This window comes from Serinus canaria, chromosome 8, assembly GCF_022539315.1.
Source record: "Serinus canaria isolate serCan28SL12 chromosome 8, serCan2020, whole genome shotgun sequence".
Taxonomy (NCBI): Eukaryota; Metazoa; Chordata; class Aves; order Passeriformes; family Fringillidae; genus Serinus; species Serinus canaria.
In genome coordinates, this window is record NC_066322.1 from 29,775,494 (window position 1) to 29,796,233 (window position 20,740).

A 20,740-nucleotide genomic window follows, 5' to 3' on the forward strand; every position below is an offset into this window, starting at 1 on the left:
TGTCCGCAGCCCCGCACCGCGCCCCAGCTCCGCGCAGGCACTGCCATCTGCAGGCAGAGCCCCGGGCCGGCTCCGGCCGCGACCCCTGAGCCGGCAGGGACCGGCCACCGCACCCCCGGCAGCGAGTCCCTGCTGCAGGGGGACCCTCCCAGCCGAGAGCAGCTGTCATGAAGCACGTGGAGAAAAGGGCAGCGGCTTCTCCTCCCCTTTGCCCGAGCAGCCGGATGTGAGCTGCGCTCACACCTGGCTGCGCAGGAGGCGCAGAGAGCCAGCAGAGCAAAACTCTGTCCACACGTCCCTCGCACGGAGCATCAGCAGCGCCCCTCCCCTGTTCCAGGGACGCAAGGGGACTCCGTGTTTGACAGCAGGAAGGAAACTGCTCGTAAGGTGTTCCCTGGAGCCCCAGGCTGGCCTGCGGGAGAGGAGGATTCCTGCCATCCCCTTAGGCAAGCAGCACTTGCAGTTCCGTGCCCTGCTCACACTGGCACAGCTACGGGGGATACACACCCCACTCACTCACTGCCACTTTGTGCTGCTTCTCGTGATGCCCCTATGAGCAGCGTGGCCACAAAATTGTCCCCATAAAATTCTGTCCGTGCCGAGGAGGCTTCCTGCCACCAGGCAGAATTGTGCCAGCAGGGAGAGACCCCTGCTACAACCAACGTACAGCTTCTCTGGCAGAAAATGGTCAAGATCACATCTTTCAACTAGTTCTGCCTCCAAAAGGGAGCCCTTATCCCAGCTGGTTCCATCTATAGGGTCTTCACTCTCCTGTGTCCCTGGAAGGAAGGAAAGCATCCCCCAGGGTCACAGGAATGAGACACAGGACACTCCACGCCGCAGAGGGGATTTTCAGAAGCATTTATTTCCCTGCTGACACTGGGGCTGCAGAGGGCAGCTGCTCCCTGAGCTGCCCCGTGCTGCAGAAACATCACCCCATCAATCACAACAATGCATGGACGGTCGGTGTCTGAGCGGTGAGACCTTCCAGCACCCACGTTACACAGACCTACATCACTGGGACATTCACCTGGTAGGGACACCACTTAAAAGGACTTAAAATCATTATAATAATTATAATAAAGCAACCTACAAAGTAACACTTAGAGGCATCATGCAGAAACCAGATTACTTTAGACTATATGGCAGCTCAGAGTTGCTGGGTTCATCAGTGGACAAGTGCTTGACTGCATTCTGCCAGTCCAACAAGGTGCCAAGTTGGGCAGCATTCCCAGACAGGACAACAGCTGTGCTTCCCATCCTGTGGCAGGAAACACTTCCAGGTCACAGTTTATACATCCAGAACTACACAAGGTTATGTGCTTGTAAAAGGTGCTGGGAAGTCCTGACACTTCATTCGGCGACACCACCTGCTTCCTCTACCAAGTGGCAGACATTTGAGTGCAGCAGAGTGCCTGAGCTGTGGAGTTTCTTTTTTCTCTCTCTCTCCTTTTTTTTTTTTTAAACAAACCCAAAATCTGCTAAAATTTTATTCTCAACACAGATGGACCAAAAAAAACTTATATTAAAAAAAAATCACATTACTCTGGTGATATAGAGATTGGCCCATAAGAAAGAAGAAGCTCTATACTATTGCCCCATAATGAGTTTTTCTTCACCTACAGTTTCAGCTTCCCAAGTGAGGTAGGGAGAAGGTGACCACGGGTAAAAGAGGTGGTGTTTCTAAAGGATATCACTGTTTTGAAGTTATCTTAATCGTTCATGTAGTGTTCTTTACAGAAACACTGCCTTTTCTTCACAACAACATTCAGAGTTTTGGTTTTTTGGTTGTTTTGGGTGAGGGAAAGAGGGAGAAAGAAAACAAGGATCCCAGAGATGAAATGCTGGCAGTTTTGACACATTTTGGAAGGAAAGCACAGTTATAAAAAGGAAGGAAATAATGTAGTGAATCTGCAGCTAGAAGGGAAAAATAGAGAGTGCTGACATAGTTTGCACTGTGCCCATTCCAAGAGCATTGAATTACATACCCTGTTCATGTGGAAACATACTGTTACACACAGCTGTCAGGAGAGGGAGAGTGGACACTTAGAAACCTGGAGTTTAATTTTGCAGGAACCAGTTAATACAGAAGCCTTCCACTGCCCCTCGAGTACTGGACAGAATGTATTTTAAGGCATAGTTTAACATCCATTTCTTCCTAAAGCAATTTAAAGTGTAACAAGCCAGGATGTCAGACACAAAACACTCAACAGGTATTCTGACAGAGGTGAAAGCTGGTTTATGTACAGTGAAATACTTGCCTGCAAACAGGGGAGTCTTGAAAAAGAAAGAAAGAAAAAGAACTGCAGTCCCAGATTCTAAAAAAGCAAACATTACCAACACAAGGAATGTTCATTAGAGTCCAGTTCCCACTATAGCTACTCAACAGGAGGATGTACAATATGATTATGCTAAACAGCACTGATTGACTGTTCCCAGAGTGCCCAGGGAGGGGGAACAATCTTGGGAGGCCAAACTCTGCAGTATCCCAGTGCAAGCTGCCTCACAGGAAAAGCCTGCAGCCAACAAGCCTTCACATCTATTGTTAGGTTCCACTAAGAGATGCAGTAGCCAGGTGTCACCTAACAACTCCAGGACACTCCTGCGAAGGTGATGGTCCTGTGTGGATTCTAATGCACATCCCCCATGAGCAGTGTCCTGCACACATTCACCTGCCAGGCCACTGGCTTTCCCTCTTCCATGGCTGGGCCAGCTCACAGCCACCAGAACCTCACATAGACAATCAGCATGATGAAGAACACGGCTACGGCCGCCAGCTTGGCGTACGTGGAGCGCATGTTCAGGTACTTGGCGTCCTGGCGGTACTTCTTGGACAAACTGGACAAGTTGTTGGCCTTGGAATCAAGAGCTGTTCAAGGCAAAGGGGGGAGGAGTTAGGATTAACTGAAGGCTCCCCAGATGTTACATTAAGTGTACAAGTTTCTCTGGAGCAGCTGGATGCACAGCAGTTTCACCTGGTAGTTGCCCTGTGCCCCTTGCTGCGCTCCAGGGCTTGTCCTGCTGGGATGAGAGCCACAGAGCTGGAAAGGGGCTGGATGTTGTATTGCACTAAATAGTTATTTAGTTGTTGTTTTGCACTGGGTGGTTGGAGATTTGCACTGGGCAGTCCTCACATTGCACTGAATAGTTGTTATATCATGTGGTTTGTTATTCCCCTCTCCCACCACATGGTCTCTCCCTCACCCACCCCTGTCCCCAATACTCCCTGGTGGCCTCTCCCCTGGCCAGTCCCTCCCCTTGCCCCTCCTCACTGGTATCCCATTGGCCGTGGTCCTCTTCATCTGCCCCCCCCCCCCATTCCCTGGGTATAAAACCCCCTAGAGGGAGTGAGCTGGGCCCTTTCCATGCGTGTTTTTCCATCTGGTGGTTCTCAAGTCAATAAACAGAGGACATCCATTTCCACGTGGAGAAGGGCACTCCGAATCTTTTGCTTTTGTCTATGTAAGACTGTGGGGGCTGGGGTCCATAGATAGCTGGAGTGGGCCCAAGCAGCCCGGCCAGACACGGTCTTACAGCTGGTCTCTCCCACAGCAGCACCAGCACCTGCCAGCTGTTTCAGAACACAGCTGATCCACCTGAAACACCCACTGGGTTCACTGCTTTTCTCAGCAGGGTCACGCCTTTCCCTCAGGATGCTCTGCCCACCCAGCTGCCCCAGGAGACAGAACTGTGTGCCAAACACTGGTCACTCCCAGTACCTGACAGGGCCTCTCCTCGCTGTAAAACCTCCTCAATGTTGGCCACCATAATCCTCTGCACATCCTGCAGCTCTGTGTTGATGGAGCCCAGGTTCCTCCTCGCTCGGCTATCAATGTAGAGCTTCTTGGTTTTCTGGATGTAGGTGTCTGGAAGGAGACAGGGCTGTCAGGGGAAGTCTCACCTAGCACAGGGCTGCCTGGCTGCAGGAGTGGGAGCACTGCTGAGACAGCCAGAAGACTACACACAAATATTCACTGGAGTGAGGCCAAAAGAGACTAAAAGCAGTAAATCTGAATCTAAGGACATGCACCACTTCCATACCACTTCTCTATTCTCCTGCTCAGAACACCCGTGTCTCTAGTGCCAAGGAGAATTTGAGCTGTCAATTCCACAGGACAAGCTGCAGAGAATCCCATGGCTGCTGCTCCCTCCCCGCAACAAGTTTCCTGACTAGCCACAAGGAGAGGGACCTCACCAAATTCAATGAAGGAATAGGGCCTGGAGACTGTTGGAACCTTCTTGCCATGCTGCTCATCAAACTCTGAGTGCAGGTCTTCCAGGTATGCAAAGGCCAGTTTTTTGGGGAATCCAGCTTCACACAGGACCAGGTAACACACTCCTTTCTCGATGATGTAGCTAAAAGAATGGCAGACAGAGCATTAATCAATCAATTTTGAACCTATCCTGTCAAACACCACCCTGCACGCCTATATTCGTTTGAGGCAATGAGAACTGGGTACAAGAACTTCTGGTTTTCTATGTGTAAACCTTTCTGCAAAGCAATGGCTTATATTTTCTTTAGCCAGAATAAATTTTCTTGTAGCCTCAGACCCTACACCCATGCCAACAGTCTTGGGCTTTGACTTCAGCTGAACAAAAGCTGGCCTGTGAATACCATTAGCTTAACAAAATACCAGCAACAAAAGAGTTGTAATTTTGGAGTATAAAAAAGAGAACCCTGCAGTCAGGAGGAGGGGAGCACAAGAAAGTTTGCCAGCAGAGTAGAGGGGAAGGTGGCCAACACGTCTCTAAGTGGCAGCACAGCCAAGTACCCGAGGCCCACAAATGGGAAGCTGAAGCGCTGAGAGGAGGAGGCACACACAGGAGTTTGGTGTCAGCGTGCTGGGAAGGCACCCAGTCCCTGCCAGCTGTCCCTCTCCCTTTCAGAGGGCTGGCTATCCCCTTCCTTACCAGCACCAGCCTGTTGGAGGGGTGCTGCTATGCACATGCATCACCACAGGGGCAGCTGGGGAGGGGCACTGCTGCTAGGTGGGCTCTGGTGACCTTACGGGCTTGCCATGGGTGGCTGTGACTGTACCACCAGTTCTCCAAAGCACACAGTGACACACCTGCTTCTGTGTAAAGCTGCTTGGTTTGCCCCCCAGCTGAGGGCACACGCGTCCTCTTCTCACCCACCACCAACCCTGAGATTATTTAGGCTTCACTACGTCACTCTGCTGCTCCACATTCCCAACCGAATTTTCCTCCTCACTTAGCCAGTACAAAAATAAAAGCTACCCACCAAAACCAAGGGGGTGAGACAGTAAACAGCCCTGTAAACACTTCTGAATGCTTCTCTATATTCTTCAGGGTGGAGTGTGAATGCTACTTTTAGGTTACCTTCCTTTGACTTTCTGCATAATGCCATTAAGCATTAGTCTGGTTAGCATAAAGATTAGCAGTGTATTAAAGAAATGATCCAGTCCTGAGGGCACTGTAGTAAAATAAGCAGCTTAAAATTTTGTTAACAGACACATCAGGCTTACAAAACAACTTCATCCCACTCCCCACTGTTTTTCCAGATACCCCAGCAGGACCATGTCCTTTAAATCAGCCATCCTCACCTTGTTCCTGGGCTCAAGAGTATCCATTTCTCTTGCCTCTATATGACTTGTGTGTGAACCCTGGCAGCCTTCAAACAACAACAGATTTACCCCAACCAGAAGAAGAAACTCCAGCTGCCATCATCCATTCCACAGAATGTCCCCTTGTGCTCGTGACCTTTGGTCCTTTTTATGTTCCTCAGCTTGGACTGCATCACTTCCCTTACCCCTGGAGACCTGCTTGCCACATTGCAGTTGCTAAAGATCATCACCCAGAGCTTGATTTAGCCACTGCCATGATGAGCAAGACTTGAGCAAATCTATTGAAATGAGGAGAACCAGTGTCAGAAGGGAATTCTGACATCACTGCTGGAGCAGCACTCTCCAGGTGAGAGCAATCAGAGGAACATGTCCCTGTTCTGCTCTGTTTATCTCTGCCTGGCCCAGCTGGCTCTGCCTGGAGCTCTTGAGCTGCATTTCCCACTTGCTTCTCCCTGGTGTGATATTCAGTGTGTTGGTCAGTCAGCACCACGGGGGAGCGAGCTCATCTCGCTCTGCCCCAGATTCAGACAATTTTGTCAACTTCAGACCAGAGTTCCTGCACAGCTGGGCCTCTCAGTTTCATACTCTGTGTGCACCTCCAAGCTTCAGCACAGCACCTGCCTGCATGTTCTCACACAAGGGGCAGATGTGGCAACTTGCCACTGTTAACTCTGCACAGAGAGCAGCCAGCAGGTCTCCTGTAATCACATTGGACATTTTGAGAGAGAAAAGCTTTATCCTGGTAACAGTGGCAAAGGCCAAGGGTTGCTTTTAAATGACAGGTAGGAGTCACTCCAGCCATTCATCAGCCAAAGGTCACCTGCTCACTGACAGCACAGCAGAGCTGTTGATGCAGCCCCAGTGCTGCTGCTGCAAGGGTGACACAGCTCCTGCAGCTGAAACCTTGGCACAGCATTTGACAGAAATCACCCAAGGGCTCACAATTTCAACTTCAAGTTTCAGGAAGGCTCAGCTCTGCTTTGAACTGATGAAGCTGAAGATGTTACCTCAGCAAGTTCAGCAATACCCTGGGCAGTGCTGCTGACTCGCCCCACAGAATGCTCTGTCCTGCTTTGTGCTGCCCTCAGCAAGCAGAGCTCTGATCTGGCACAAGAAGACTGGCGAGCAGCATGGCCATGGGTCAGCGTTATTTTAGACTAAATCTCAAATTCCTCTGCCACCTCCCCTCCCTGCAGAGGAAAGTTTCTGACCTAAAACTGTTCTTCTGTAATGTCCCACCTCAAAGGAGGCAGAAGCAAGTGCTCTGCAGCAGCAGCTGTCAGTGGCCAGCAAAACCTATCCAGGAACTAACTCAGCCCAGGAGGAGGAACACTCCTGTCCCAGCCAGGTAACCTGACTGCTCCTTTGGGACAGCTGGCAAAACAGGCCCGCCCAAGCCCTCCCTCCTCGTCACAACTGCTGTCAGTACAGCCACCACTAAGAGGCTTTGATTTCCTGGGCAAGTGTTGCCACCTTCCCAGACATCTCTCTGCTTGCATCATGGAGGTAACTCAAGAAGGGATTTACTGGGATCTACACAGGCTCTTTCCCAAGGCTTCACTGCCAGGCAGAGCAACACTCATGCTGTGCCAAGGAGACACTCAGAAACAAGGCAGTTCTTAAATTCTGAGAAGATTTAACTTGTAGAAAAAGCAAGAGGAAGAGCAGCACTTAGCACTTAACTCCAACAGGAGACAGGGGTGGTCAGGCTAATCACGGCCCTCCTCTGACACTGTAACTCCCTATCAAAGGCAACCAGAAGCCCAGAGAAAAGATTTTTTTATAAATCTTGTCACAGTTAGCAGACAAAGACAACCACAAGAAAAGCATCTCCCAAAACCTCACAGCTTTTGCCAGAGATTGCCCATCCAAAAAACTCCTGTTGCCATCTCTTCACTCCTCTGAATCTCTGAAGAAAGGGTCGGGGTGGGAGGTTTTGCTCCTGTTGCTGGAGCAGAGGCCCAAAGCCAACCTTGCCCTGCATTCAAAGGCCACATCCCCTCTGCCAGCCACAGACACACACCCAGTCACTGGAGTCACCTGACACTGAGGGATCCTGCTGAGGGTGGCACCGTGGGGATCCTGGCACAGTCCTGCCACAGCTGCACAACCCTGCCTGGAGAGCTCACCGGGCACCTGAGCCCTGAGACTTCCAACAGCCATTCCTGACATGGCATTAATCTGATTCCCAGCAGGATCCTGACTAAGTGCTGAAGCATTACTCTGCCAGGCAATGACATGGCACAGAAAGAAGCATTTCCCTCCTCACACACAAGCTTTCCTGCCTTCCAACTCCCCCTCTGTTCACCCCCCTCTCCACCTCCCCTGCTATTAAAGAGTAAGGATGCCTGACCTCTGTAAGACTTCCTTATTTCACACCCATGCTCTCTTGCAGGAGTACTACTGGAGAATGCCAAAAGTGCTTTTAAGTCAAGAGCTCCCAAAGAGTTAAGGAAATTAATTAAACAAACCAAACAAATCTAGCAACAGTAAGAGTGAATTTACTGGATGAGAGAAAAAAGTCTGTCAGGTATTAAGACAACAATAATAGAAATATTCAGAGATGCTCGATGTGCTTGTAATGCATAAAAGCTGAGCTCTCACAGGGCACAGAGAGGACAGTCCTGTGCAGCAGGAGCTCACAGGGGCACTGTCACACTGGCTGTACAAGGACAGATCTCTTTAAAGACAAGACACAGGCTGCCCAGAAGATGCAGTGAAGGCACAACAGAGAGTGCAGACAGACAAAAAGGCAGGGAGGGAACAGAACCTGTACTGTCTGCGGCACAGGCAGAACCATGAACCTGCAGGAAAACCAAGTGCCAGACACCTGTGCCAAGCAGTGTCAGCTCGCACACTCCCTTTGGAGCAGGTCTGACAGGCAGCCCCGTTTCCAACAAACCCCCAGCCCGACTGAAGGAGCTCTGGTCGGTTCCCGGGGCAGCGGAGCCGCGATCCCCGCAGCGCTGCCGGTACTCACTGGAAAGCCATGGCTCCCGCCTCCAGCGTGCATCGCGTCGGGGACTGCTCGTTCAGCTTGCGGAAGAGCTGCTTGGCCTGGCTCTGGTACTGCTGCAGGTCGCGGCCTGACTGAGGAGGCAGGGAGGGAGGAGAGCGGGCTGCTGGGCCGGTACCGGACACACCGGGGGGCTCCGGGCCTGCCGGCACCGGCCCGACAGCACCGGCGGGCTCTGCCCGCCCCACCCGCCACCACCGGGAGGCAAACGTCGGTGCCGGAGCCGCCCTGCTGTGAGAAGGGACTGCGCGGCTCCCGGTGGGTCGCCCCCCGCCCGCTCCTCACGGACAAACCGGTCCCTCCCTGCCCGCGCCCCGCCGGCCCCACCTGCTCGTCCTCTTGCATGGAGGCGGCGAGGGGGAGCCCGTCCGCCACGCGGGCGATCATCGTGAGCAGCACCATGGTCGCGCCCGCCGCCCGCCCTGCCACGGAGCCGCCCGGAAACTGCCAGCGCCGCTTCCGGTGCGCGGCGGCCGCGCCAGCGGCACTTCCGCCCGCCCGTGGGAAGGGCGGCCGCCCTGCGCGCGCATGCGCTAACGCGAGGCCACGGCCCGTATAGTCACGCCCCTGCAGGCGCGCCCCCTCAGAGCGGCGCGGCCCCTCAGCACGGCCACGCCCACCAAGCTCCGCATGGCCACGCCCCCTCAGTAGCACCGCCCCGTTCCAGCAGCGCCAAGTAAGCCCCGCCCCCGCCCCTCCCATCCCTGGCCCCGCCCCGTGACGCGCCCCCCGCGGGCGGGGCGGGGCGGCGGCGGCCCGGCGCGGTGGGCGCGCGCCAGGGCGGCGGGCACAGCCATGGCGGCGGCGGCCGAGCGGAGCCGCCTCAGCTTCCCCGGCGGCACCGGGGCCCTGGGGCGGCCCGTGCCTATGAACCTCTTCGCCACCTGGGAGATTGACGGCTCCAGCCCCAGCTGCGTGCCCAGGTAACGGGCGGGCGAGGACGCGGACCGCACCCCGTTTCCTCCCCAGCTTCGCGGCTGTTCCTCGAGCCCCGTTCCCATCACCTGTGCGATCCTCCCGCAGTCGCAGGACCCCTTCCCACCCCTCGCCGCCACCGCAGTGACGGGCACGGCTCCTCCCGTCCCTTGCGTGGCTTTTGGGATGGGTGGCGGTGCGGGACTCCCGGCCCTGCGGAGGGCGGGGGGCTGCTGCCGTCTCTCAGGTGTGTGCGGGGTCACCTTCGCGGTGCGTGTCCCCCGGCAGCCCCCGGCGCGGGCTCTGTGCTGGCAGCAGGCTGTGGCTCTCCTGGCCCCGCCAGCCCCGAGCTACCGGCGCCTTTCCCCGAGCAGTGCCCCGCAGGGATGGGCTCGGGGTGCTCATCCTTTTCACCGGGGATGGTTCTTCGCCCTCTGCCCGTCTCCCTCCGTCTCCGTGCCTCTGCTGTGTGTAAACACGCGGCCGTGCTCCCTGCCGCGCTGCTTTTAGCCCGCATGGCAGGCATTCCTCTTAGTTTTTATAAATTTTGCGCTCTTCAAGCCTAGCTCAGAACAGAATGCCTCTGCGGATTTAAACGTGCCGGAGACAAATCTTTGAAGCGCTTCTCTTTATCTTTGTTTTTTGTTTTGTTTTAAACGAGGACATAGCGAGCGAGCAGAAAGGAAACAGAGTCATCAGGCTGACCTGGCAGGAACGTGAAGCTCTGCAGCTTTACAAACCCCCCCAAATCCCTCTGTCTGCTGCGCCATCCACACAGCAGGTTGGACTTGGTGGCCATGCCCCTGTATTGCAGGGACGAGTAGCTATCATAAACATCGTAGTGATCTGACATCGTGGGCAGGAAGAGAGAGGGGTAGAAGCAAACCTGAGTCCTGCTATTGCAGGTAATCTGGGTTTATAGCAGCTTATCTGTGCTAGCAGCACCTCAGGCAGCAACTTTTTCAGCTTGTGTCTCGTTCAGCCTTTCTTTTCTGCAACGGGAGATCTCAGAAAGGCTCTGGCACCCGGGGGAATGTGCCCCTCTTCCAGGAGTCCCTTTGCTGTGGAAGTTGACACTTGGATGGGAATAGCTGGAGGAGCAGTTGGTGCTTTTTCATTTTGCACTAGACAAGAAAGTGTCCCTGCTCCTGGCAGGGGGTTGGACTTAAATGATCTTTAAAAGGTTCCTTCCAGCCCAAAGCATTCTGTGGTTCCAGTGCAATTGGCACTGTCCCTGCTGTGCAGAGGACACGGGGGCTCTGACACACGGCACCCTTTGCTACAGGAAAGCAGTTAGGTTTCCATGCCATCCAACCTTGTAACAGTGGCTGTTAAACAAATAAAAACCCAAATGTCTGACACTGTCAAGGACTTTTCATTCTGCATTATCATTTATGCTGATACTTGCAGATCTGCAAACGAGCTCACAACATAGCCTGCTTGTTTGCAAATCTGTGGATGACCAGAAAATGCAGTGTAAGGACACTGACCCTGCCTTGGTGTGGTAGGGGGTGGGGGCAGCACGAGGGTGGGTCCTGGGTGCTGGAATTGTGGTGGGCAGCAGATGGGAGGCAGCTGGTTGAGGTGCCTGGAGGAATGTGGGGAATGCAAAGCACATGTGGATATCTGGGCAGGTGGGGCAGAACTGGGGTTTGAGGGGGAAAGTCTGGAATTGCTGAAGCGAGCTGTGAAGTAGGGGATGATGAAAGTGCTCAGATTGCCTGCCCGGAGGAATTGATCGAAGAATTGGGGCATTTGGGACCTTGTAGGAATGAAGCTTTTGGTTGAGGGAGTTTGGTGTGGCGGTGGGTCCCTCTGCTCTGGCCCTGCTGTTGCCATTACCTCTGCTTGCTCTTCCTGGGTGCCCTTTTCCCCTCGAGGCAGCTCCATCCAGCTGCTGCACCTGCTGCTGCCAACCCTGTGAACCTGTCTTTCCCCAGATGTGGAGTTTTCTGCTGGACACAGCATGGGCAGCCCACAGGCTGGGCACAGGCTGCACTTGTGGCTGTGGGTGCTGGGTGGGTTTGTTAACCCAAAGTGAGGTCAGGAGCAGCTGAAGTTGCAGGTTCTGCAGGGTATTGGTCCTGTGGCATGGTGAGGTGTGTGCTGGGCAAACACCAAGGTCTGCAGCAGTCAGTGTTGCTTTTTCTGATCATGGATCAGCATGCTTTGCGTTTCATTATGGGCTTTGCAACAGATCCTTCTGTCAGAGAAAGCAGGAGTTTGAAAACCTTTAAGTTTTGCCACTGCTTCTGCCTCTTCACATGGTGATGATTTTTACTATGGCACAATGACATTTAAGGTTCTTTTATTGTAAAGCAAGAGATACTAGAATGAAATCTGCGTGGGAAACCATATCCCAAGTGAGCTTGCTGTCCCAGCGAATGTCTGCTGGGACATGAGGGGCAGATGTGGAGGACAGTGGGCCTTGCTGTGTGGTCAGACACTGTGGAGCAGCCTTGGCCTCTTCTGAGATTTCCACCAGTTCCCTTCTGGGTCTCTGTTGGCAGGAGAGGCTTTCCAAGAAGAGAAGAGATTTGAGCTTGGCACAAAGTCAGAGGATTCACGGAGAGGAGCGCATGCTTGGGGAGGGAATGTTGCTTCCTTCCCTTTTCCTTTTGGTTCAGTAAATCTTAGCCTGTTTCTAAGGTGTTTCTCCTACCAGGGCCTGGAGCAGGAAGGGCTGGGTGGATGCAGTGCCTGAGGTGGTCTGTGCCTGCACTGCTCTAGGTTGTGGGGGTGGGTGCTTGTGTGGATGTGTGTGTGCTTCAACACACTCTGGTGGGTGATTTACTGAAAGTCCACTCAGCTTGGGTGGGGTGTCAGCAAAATCTGGAAGGCTGCCTTGGTGCATCCATGGAGTCTCCTTGTGTGAGAAGGCTGTGTCTAAACTTAAGGAGTAATAGTAGGGAGGAGTCATGGTGGCGTTCTGCAATTGTGTGCTTAGTGTGAAACATGAGGTGAGGTGGTGTTTTGAATTTGTTCTGGCTTCTCTTACTCCTCTGCCATCTACACAAGTGATTTTATGATTTATTCTTCAGCACATGTAGCTTCTGGGAGGTTTGACCATAGCATTTCTGAAATGCAGCTACTTTCTTTTAGTCATCCCAGAAATGTGACTCAAAATGTCTCACTATCTGGGTGTATCCACTGCATACCAGAGGGGAGAGATGCCTACCTTCTCCTGCTGTTTCTTTCTTCTGTGCCCTGAAAGACTTTCCTTTGAGGAAGGTCACATTACATAAAGTTCTCCCTACCACCTGTAAACACTGAGAATGCTCAGCAGAATGAATCCTCTGCTGCCATGCAGCAAGAAGATCAACACCTTTTCCTCACATTGAAAGAGTAGAAGTAGGAATTATTCTGTGGATTTTGGTGTTGGTTTCTTTACCTTCAATCTTTTGATGAATCTGTGGGTGTGAATGGCAGGATGCAGTGCTGTTGAAGCAGTCTCGCGAGGAGACTATGTGGAGGTTGTCCAGAGGAAGAGAGGTCTTGGGGGGAAAGGTTTGTTGGAAGGGTCTGCTGAAGCAAGGGAAGGCAGCAATAGCCACAATTCCCTATTGGAGTGGGTTTTGTTTCAGGCTACTGCCTTAGCTGTCACAAACTGGTAAAAGTTGCTGCTAAGCTTTGAACTCTAAAGTGGATTGAGAGCAAGCTGTATGTGGAGCAGGTGTGACCCAATGTCCCTGGGGGATTGAAGGAAGAAATCTGTGGAGCAGACCAGTGCAAAGACAGTGCCAGCGGGCTGTGGTTGCTGACTGGGCACTGCCTGAGCATTTCCCCTGTTGGCTCACCTCTGTAGCTTGCCTGCTGGGTGAGGAAATGCAAAGGGGTTCCACACACATCCCCTGGGCCCACGGAAGGCTGGGGGTGTAGGGATGTGACTGCTCAGTGCTGTGGCATGGCCGTGCAGCACTGGGACGTGCACAGCAGCCCTGGCACGGCCATCCCCAGGGGCCATGGAAAGTGATGGATTCAGGCAGCTGAGTGGATCCTAACAGTGTGCTCCTGCCCCAGGCTGTGTGCTCCTCTCTCTCTCTGCCAGCTCCCATCTTCTTCCACTGGCCTGTCTGGCTGTCTGCCTTCAGTGGGCTAATGAGCTGCAGAGGGCTCTGTGAGCGTGGAAAGGTGACAGCACTGCAGATGTGTGACAGGAGGGACACAGTGAGGACCGCTGGGGCATGGACCCGCGCCAGCACTCTGCAGGTTTGCACCCATACCTGGTAATTCCCTCTGCTAGCAGAGTGTTGAGGGGCTTGTGACCCCTGTGAAGTCCACAGCTGACGGTCCCTGTGAGGATTTGCCATGAATTCGCTCAGAAGTGGAACACCTTGCCCTTCAGTGTGAAGGATGCATGCCTGCACTGGGAATGGGAACTTCTCCTGGCCAGTGAGAGCATGTTCTGACCTGGCTTGAGCAATGCCAACTGTGCATCATATCATCAGAGAAAGCTGAACAACTTGCTAGAGTAAGAATTATGATCAGGTGCTGCTATGTAATAAAAAACACTGATTAATTCAGATAGAGAGAGATGTTAATGTAAATGTATCTTAACCTTCTATTCTGTCGGTATGTTAACATTTAGGAGAGAACTCTTCCTGGTTAGGATAACTGCTGGCACATTTATTGGGAGCTGACAATAGATTTTCAGTACATTTGGAGCTAGAAAAATGTCTAATTACTCAGATGACTAGGTACATTTCAGAAGTGCTTATTTGGAGGCTTTGTTTTGACTTTGTTTGAATAGCATGAAATGCCTAACATTTTACCTCAAAAGGAAATTGAATACAAATGAGGGCACAGGACAGACTTTAAAAATATCACTAAGATGATGCTGAATGTGTGAGATGCATGAGGAAAAACATCCACGACTGAGCAATGGAGATAAACTGCATGGAGTAAAGCACAGTGGCCAGAACCAACCCTTCTTCCTGGAGCTAGAACATCCTATTTCTCCTCCTTAGTCTTTGGGGAAGAGATCAAAGCTAAGGGATTCCTAAGTGTTCCCCATGTAGATCCTATCACTTTGTATGATTCTGCTGAATGTAACTTGGATGCTTGTCTTATTCAGTGGAAGTGTTCTGTCTAGAGGCTGAGTGGTTTGTTGGAGTCAGAGTTCCTGTGAGACCTGTTTTGAGTCATTTTTTAAGGTGTAGCTTGTGCACGTCACAAACAGCTCTGAAACAGATCTTAAAACCTCAGAGCTGCTAGCCAAAGTCTCTGGATAGGATTTTACATGGTTTTCACCTGGGTGCTTTGTGCATGCCCAGTGCAGAAGGGTGGTGGGAATGGAAGGAATGGGCTGCTCTTTTGAAAGGCCTCTTTCCTTGCCTTCCACCAAGTGAGGGTGCCCAAAGCATCTTCCCCTCATGTCCCCTGGCAGGTCTGACCTGTGCTCCTGCAGCCCTGCTTGGCAGGAGGTGACCCTGCAGCTGCTTGTCCAGGAAATAAAAGCTCTTGTCAAATGGGGCTGTTGATGCTCCAGCTTTCATCAGCTCTGAGCAGGTGGACAATTTCTGTGGCAAGCTTGTGGCTGTATCAAATTAGCTATGAAATGATTTGCATAATAGATTAATCAACCAGCAACCAAACATCCATCTTTTCTGCCAAGAAAAGAAAAGCAACAACTCAGCTGTTACAAGAGGCCATTATGTTCCTTGCAACCCTTAATCTTTCTTTTTTTCCAAGAGCGCTCCGTGTTGTGGCCTCACGCAGGAAGCTGGCCTGCTTGCTGCCTTCATTTGCGTCACATCTTGGCAGCTTTTTCCAGTTCTTTTGGGCCAAATTTTGCCACCGTTATGGTGACCTTCTAGGGAGGGTATTTCCTATGGAATTGGTGGCTGGCTGCCAGACTACTCTGTGTTGCCAGGTCCTCTATTAGCCTTTGCCTTTCTATTGAAATTCCTCTGGGCCCCTTGAGCTCCTTCAGAATTGACCCATTTCCTTGGGAAGCTGGGGAGCAAGTCACCTCAGCACATAACTGTGAGTGGGCAGGAACTGGTCATCGTGGTTTGTTTCTCCTGTGTTTCTACCTCCATATAAGCCTGCAGTATGGGTTTCCTAAGCTGTACAGTCCTCCTGCTGCTCCAGATGTGCCGTCTGTGTGTCCTTGCCTGGCTGAAGGATGCCCAATCAGTGCTGGGGGAGTTTTCAGTCTGAATGGATCCCAACGTGCAGATGATAAGAAGCTTAACTGGCTAATTGAATGTGATAGCATGAAGCTTCTCTCATGGTGAGGTTTAATTGGATTATGATACTGTACAGTGATGTGGAGGCTTGCAGGGCATGCAGCCAGCTTCACTAGGAGAGAGTGGATCCTTGCTAATCACTCATTTGTTTAAAATAATGAATTGCCTGGAGAGCTCTGATGGGCGTGCACTGCTTACTGCAGCCAGTATCCCTGGAGGAGGGATCCTTAAAAATCCAGGGGCTACCACACATGTAGACCCTGCCCTTGGGCTGGTGCAGCAGTGGTGGAGAGCCTTCAGGTAAGGAAAAGAAGAGCTCCTTTTGTTGGGAAAACAGACGTGTGGGCTCTGTTTGTGTGCTGGAGTCTGGAACACTTTTCCTCCTCTGGACCCAGCTCAGCCTTTCCCGCAGCCTCTCTGTGCCTGTGTCACTTGTCACAAGCTGTGCCTTTCTTTTGAGGTGGCCTCCTTGTTCCTTCTCGCCTAGCAGCTGCCAGTCTGCAGCCAGGTTGCCTTCCAGCACACTTACTTGCAGGGCAATAACTATTTTTGATCAGGAGCTCAAATGCTTCCCCTGCCTCAGTGGGAAAGCAGTCTAATTTTTAAAGTAGAACTGGGAGCAGCTTTTGTACGATGTGAAGTTTGTTTGGTGGAGGCTCTGGTGTGCACAAAGCAAAGCTGGGGTCTGCAGGCCAGCCAGTGTTCAGGTGCTCACCTGGCTGGGGGTATGTGTGGCAGCCCCTGTGTTTTGGGCGCAGTGCCTGGGGCTTGAGTGCTTGATGGAAGTCGCTGACTGAGTTGCTGTTCCTGGGAGTTGTTGCGCTGAAAGTAGCAATGTTTGGGTTTCTGATGTTTCAAAAGGGTTTCAGACGTGCTTGCTTGCTCAGATCTTGATTTCAGAAGAGTTGTCAAGGAAAATAGCATTTGTTCTCCTGTAAGCAGATGGATTAGCATAAAATATCAGCTTTGATGTAGTGTGAAGTGTGGTCCTCAGTCATAGCCTTTGTACTGGCTTGGAGAGTTTACTGTTTGGCTCCTCAGCGTTTGAATGGGCTGGGAAATGCCCAAGGATGCTGTGTGCCAGGCAGGGAGCAGCACCTGGGCACTGCAAACTTTTGATTAACTTGTCCTGTGGCTCATCCATACAATCACATAAATGTGATCACTTTGCTGTTTCTGGGAAATGGCAGTTTAGCCACTTTCCCCCCGGTGCTCTAACGTGTGGGACCTCCCTCCCTGAGCTCTAGTTTGGTGTAATGATAAACCTGCTCCCCTCTCCTGCTTGTTTGCTTTTTTGGCAGTCAGGGGCTCTGGAGCCTGTAGGAGGAAAGTGAAATGCAGTAGCCAAGGGGGAATGCTGGTGTTTAACCAAAACCTGCATAGCTCTCAGGTCCTTCTGGACCTCAGGGAGATAGTTAGTTAGTTTTGTTCTAAAGAGGAAAAAAAGGGAACAAACCTGGTGATCCAGGGTGACCTTTTGTTTTTGTTTTTCTTCCTTTTTTTTATGTGTGTTGTTGGGGAGAAGTGGAGGTTTGAAGGTGGGAGGCTGTGAAGGAGCAGGGCATGAAGGGTGTGCCCGTGTGTGCAGGGTGAAACATTTTCACTGCTCAACAAAGCACTTTATTTTGCTGTTTAAAATCTTCTGAAAAAGACACTGTCTGCTTTCATCAGATCCCTTTGCTCTGTTGAGCTCAATTGTTCAAAATATTTTCCTGCTCTTTTTATATTTCTATAATGCCATTGCTGTGCAAGGGCTTGGAGGTGCTCCTCACTGCTGCTAAGTAAACATCATGTGCAGGAGAGAGATTGCTCAAGGCATCTTTACCTCTGCAGGGAGACACGTGGAAGGCTGTAAATGGAGACATGGGAAAACCATGGAGCTCATAACATGGTTCTGGCCCGTGTTTCAGGGGTTTCTGGTGCAGGGCTCTCACTGATGGCTGAAATGAGCTGCAGCTTGCACATGCGCTTGTTTGCTACGTGTTTCCCAACAGGCACTAGGCCAGATCTAGATATAGAGCAGAGAATAACTCCCATGGGGAGATTCTTAGGAAGCCTTATCTATATATAGTCCATATAAGTCTGTATCCCCTTTCTGCTGGAGGACAGCCTGCCCGGGAGCGTGGTTAATGCGGACACGCCCCAGCTTCCGAGGAATCACGGCTGCGTGTCCTGGCTCCCGCGGCGCTGGGTGGCACCAGGAATGCTCTGCTGAGAGCCCCAGCTGTGCTGTCCCTGCTGGGGTGGCAGGCTGGTGGCACGCTCCTGTGGCCAGCTGGGCTTGTCCTGTGTGGGAGCACGAAGCAGCCATGGGGCAGAGGGAGCAGCTGCGGGGCTGGGGCACGTGGCTGCTGCGGGGCTGATGGTGCTGTGCCTTCCAGCACGCTGCTCTGCTGGGCACTCTCATTAAAGCAATGAGGTCGTAGCTTGGCAGTGACTTGTCGTGAGAGAGCTTATGCAGGGTTCTCATGCCAGTGCAGTTCCCTTTCTTGCAGCTGCTTACCAGGATGTTCTGTCAGAGGGACCTGCATGGACATTCTGCTGCTTTGGGAATGAGAAGCAATTTGCAGTGCTCAGCCCACCTGCAAAAAAACCCTCACACCGTGAGCAGGTGTCTTAGATCAGAAGTGGGATCACACAGTGAGATGGACAAGGTGCCCTTTCACACAGCAGTGTGGTCTCCTGTTCATTTCTCTATGGTTTCATCATTAGGATGTCTGAGGCCATTCGCAGCCTTCTTTTCCATGTAGTCCGTGATGTTTTCCGGCCAGTGCACCAACATATTTCCTAGCTGTCCTGGCAGCTGCTGAGTGCCAGCCATGGAGGAGCACAGCCTTCTTTCTACTGCAGAGAGTTTGCTGCCTGCTTAGCAGCTCTGCAGTACATCCTGGAATCACAGAAGTGAGAGTCTGGGGGAGCTTTGCACCAGCTTGAAATGTCAGCAAACAGCTCACAATGTTCTGTTGGACCAGCTGGAGACGTGGCTTTCTCTTTGGATGCATTTGGCTTTGGGATTGTGGGCCTAGCTCTTCAGAAAGCAGCCCCATTTTTGATGCTGGAGACATGGATTTGTTTCTCTTTCAGGGAGCTGGTCTGGTGGTGTAGCTGCTATGAAAGTCATAGGTTTGTTGGAGGACATCTCCTCACACACGATTTTACAAATATAGCAGGATTGTTTGGGGTCACTTAGTCTTGAGTTTCTTCAGGGATTGCACACTTCAGCTGGAGGCTGTGCCAGAGCTCAATTTGATTGCTTCTGGAGGGGCTGTGCTGAAAATGGGGTCTAATCTCAGTGTAGTCCTGCAAACTTCCCAGATCTTGTATGTGCAGTGTTCACTTCAGCTTGTTGTGCGTGTCCTGATTTCAGCGCTGCCTCAGCCGTGTGGCTGTGGTGGTGTGTAACAGAGACAGGTCCTTGCTGTTCTCAGCAGAGCAGCTGTGGTTCCTGTTTCCCAGCATCAGGGCTGTCTTCCTACTGTTCCATCTGGGCAGTGTGTGTTTGGGGGTGCCAAGATACAGTAAGGCTCCCGCAGCTGGCTCTGAGAGGAGCTCACTTGGATGTGTGCAGAGCTGTTGTGCTGTCCTGACACCATCCAGGTGAAGGCTAGAGGTGGCTTTTACCTGCTCCTCCGAAGCTGGTGTGCCTGGTGGCTTTTTGCAAACTACCCACTTGGGCTGCTGCTTGCCAGCACCTTCTGCCTTGTGCCAGTGCAAGCATTTGAGAATTCACATGGTAAAGGGGATCATCAGGGTGAAGGCTCACTGGAGGAGGAGGTGAGGAGGTGGGCTGTGCTCAGTTGGATCACTTCTCTGCTGTGCCTTGCATGATGGACCAAATAGTTGTGCAGGCAGAGTCTGCAGGTGAGCATGGAGCAAGGAACTCACTCAACCCAGCCCTGCACCACCTTTCTAATTCGGTGGAGTTTGTCTTCGGGCCAAGGAAATGACTTTGAATGACTGTGGGAGGAGAAGTTCAGCCCCTTGTTTAGAGGCTGGTGTTGTAGCTCTGTGCTATAAACCCTGGGTGGTCCAAAGGCTTGTGTGTGTTCTCCAGCTCGGGGCTTCTGCTGTCAGAGCTGCAGAGTGAGTCAGGGTGAGGAGATGGTTGCAGTGGAGGTGGTCTTTCCCTGGTTTTGGCTCTGCTGGGAAGAAGGCTTTGGGAGCTGGGCTCTTTGCAGTGAGATTGTCAAATAGACACTTTCTAACTTGGGTATGTGACAGTGTAACCAAAGCTACTGGAGATTGCTGGGGATGTAACTGAATCTTTCACACCGATTCTTATGCAAATCTAAACATGTGCTCCTGGCTTCTAATGGGACACCTACAAACACAACCGGCTCCATTCAGAAATCGGCATCTGCGCACTGGTCTTTAATTGTTTGTGGCTTTATAGTCAGGCTCACAGAACTGCACCTGTGGTGGTTTCTCAGTGCTGTCCTTCCCTGAACAGATGAAGTTTCCCTGTAGATTTTGCCCAGGTCACCTGTTGTGGTGTTTGTTGTTGACATTGCCCATTGCCACACTGCTCTGGCTCAGGAGCAAATGAGCCTGAACCTTTCAGTGCTCTTTTCCTCGCTGATGTTTTGGGGCTCATTAGAGGTAAATTAAATGACCTTGAGGTCTGCAGAAAGTAATTTGGTGTATTTAACATTGAGTGCAAATTATCTTAAGTTTCTATCCAGTAAATCTATAACTGTGAATTGATGAGCCCATTAAAAAAGTATTATTTATTGGGGAAGATGGGTGTCTGCAACCTCCTGCTAGAGTTTCAAATTCTTGGTCTTTTTCATGCATGTGCCACGTGGTAATGGAGCAGTTGGTCAAAACCATGTGGACTTAATTTCTTTAAAGTACAAACAGCCTAGAAATGTTTGTTTATGTACAAAATAATCTGCCAGCGACTGTAAGCATTTCCATGTTTCTGCAAGAAATGAAGGTAATTATATAATCAGCAAAGATTCATATGGCTTAAATTGTCTTCCATCTGGCATTAGTTAAATTGATGTTTTCATCTGCATGACCTTTCAGGGTGG

At 51.6% G+C, this 20,740-nt stretch overlaps 2 protein-coding genes across 9 annotated transcripts in view; one reads left to right on the top strand and one right to left on the bottom strand.

Annotated features, from left to right (window-relative positions):
- Positions 1 to 845: 845 nt before the first annotated feature.
- SEC22B (SEC22 homolog B, vesicle trafficking protein) lies at positions 846 to 9,091 on the bottom strand. Its single transcript, XM_030226718.2, has 5 exons — positions 8,929 to 9,091; positions 8,566 to 8,675; positions 4,196 to 4,356; positions 3,720 to 3,866; positions 846 to 2,869 (listed from the first exon to the last, which is right to left on the bottom strand). Exons 1-5 carry the CDS (start codon positions 9,001 to 9,003, stop codon positions 2,715 to 2,717), a joined length of 648 nt encoding a protein of 215 aa, XP_030082578.1. The 5' UTR covers positions 9,004 to 9,091; the 3' UTR covers positions 846 to 2,714.
- A 268-nt stretch (positions 9,092 to 9,359) lies between these two features.
- PACS2 (phosphofurin acidic cluster sorting protein 2) overlaps positions 9,360 to 20,740 on the top strand; it is a 77,840-nt gene continuing 66,459 nt past the window's right edge. For all 8 annotated transcript variants that reach the window (XM_050977406.1, XM_030226296.2, XM_050977407.1 and 5 more), the window contains exon 1: positions 9,360 to 9,524. In XM_050977406.1, coding sequence (XP_050833363.1) covers positions 9,397 to 9,524 — 128 coding nt within the window. In that variant the 5' untranslated portion in view covers positions 9,360 to 9,396. The remainder of the gene's footprint in view (positions 9,525 to 20,740) is intronic.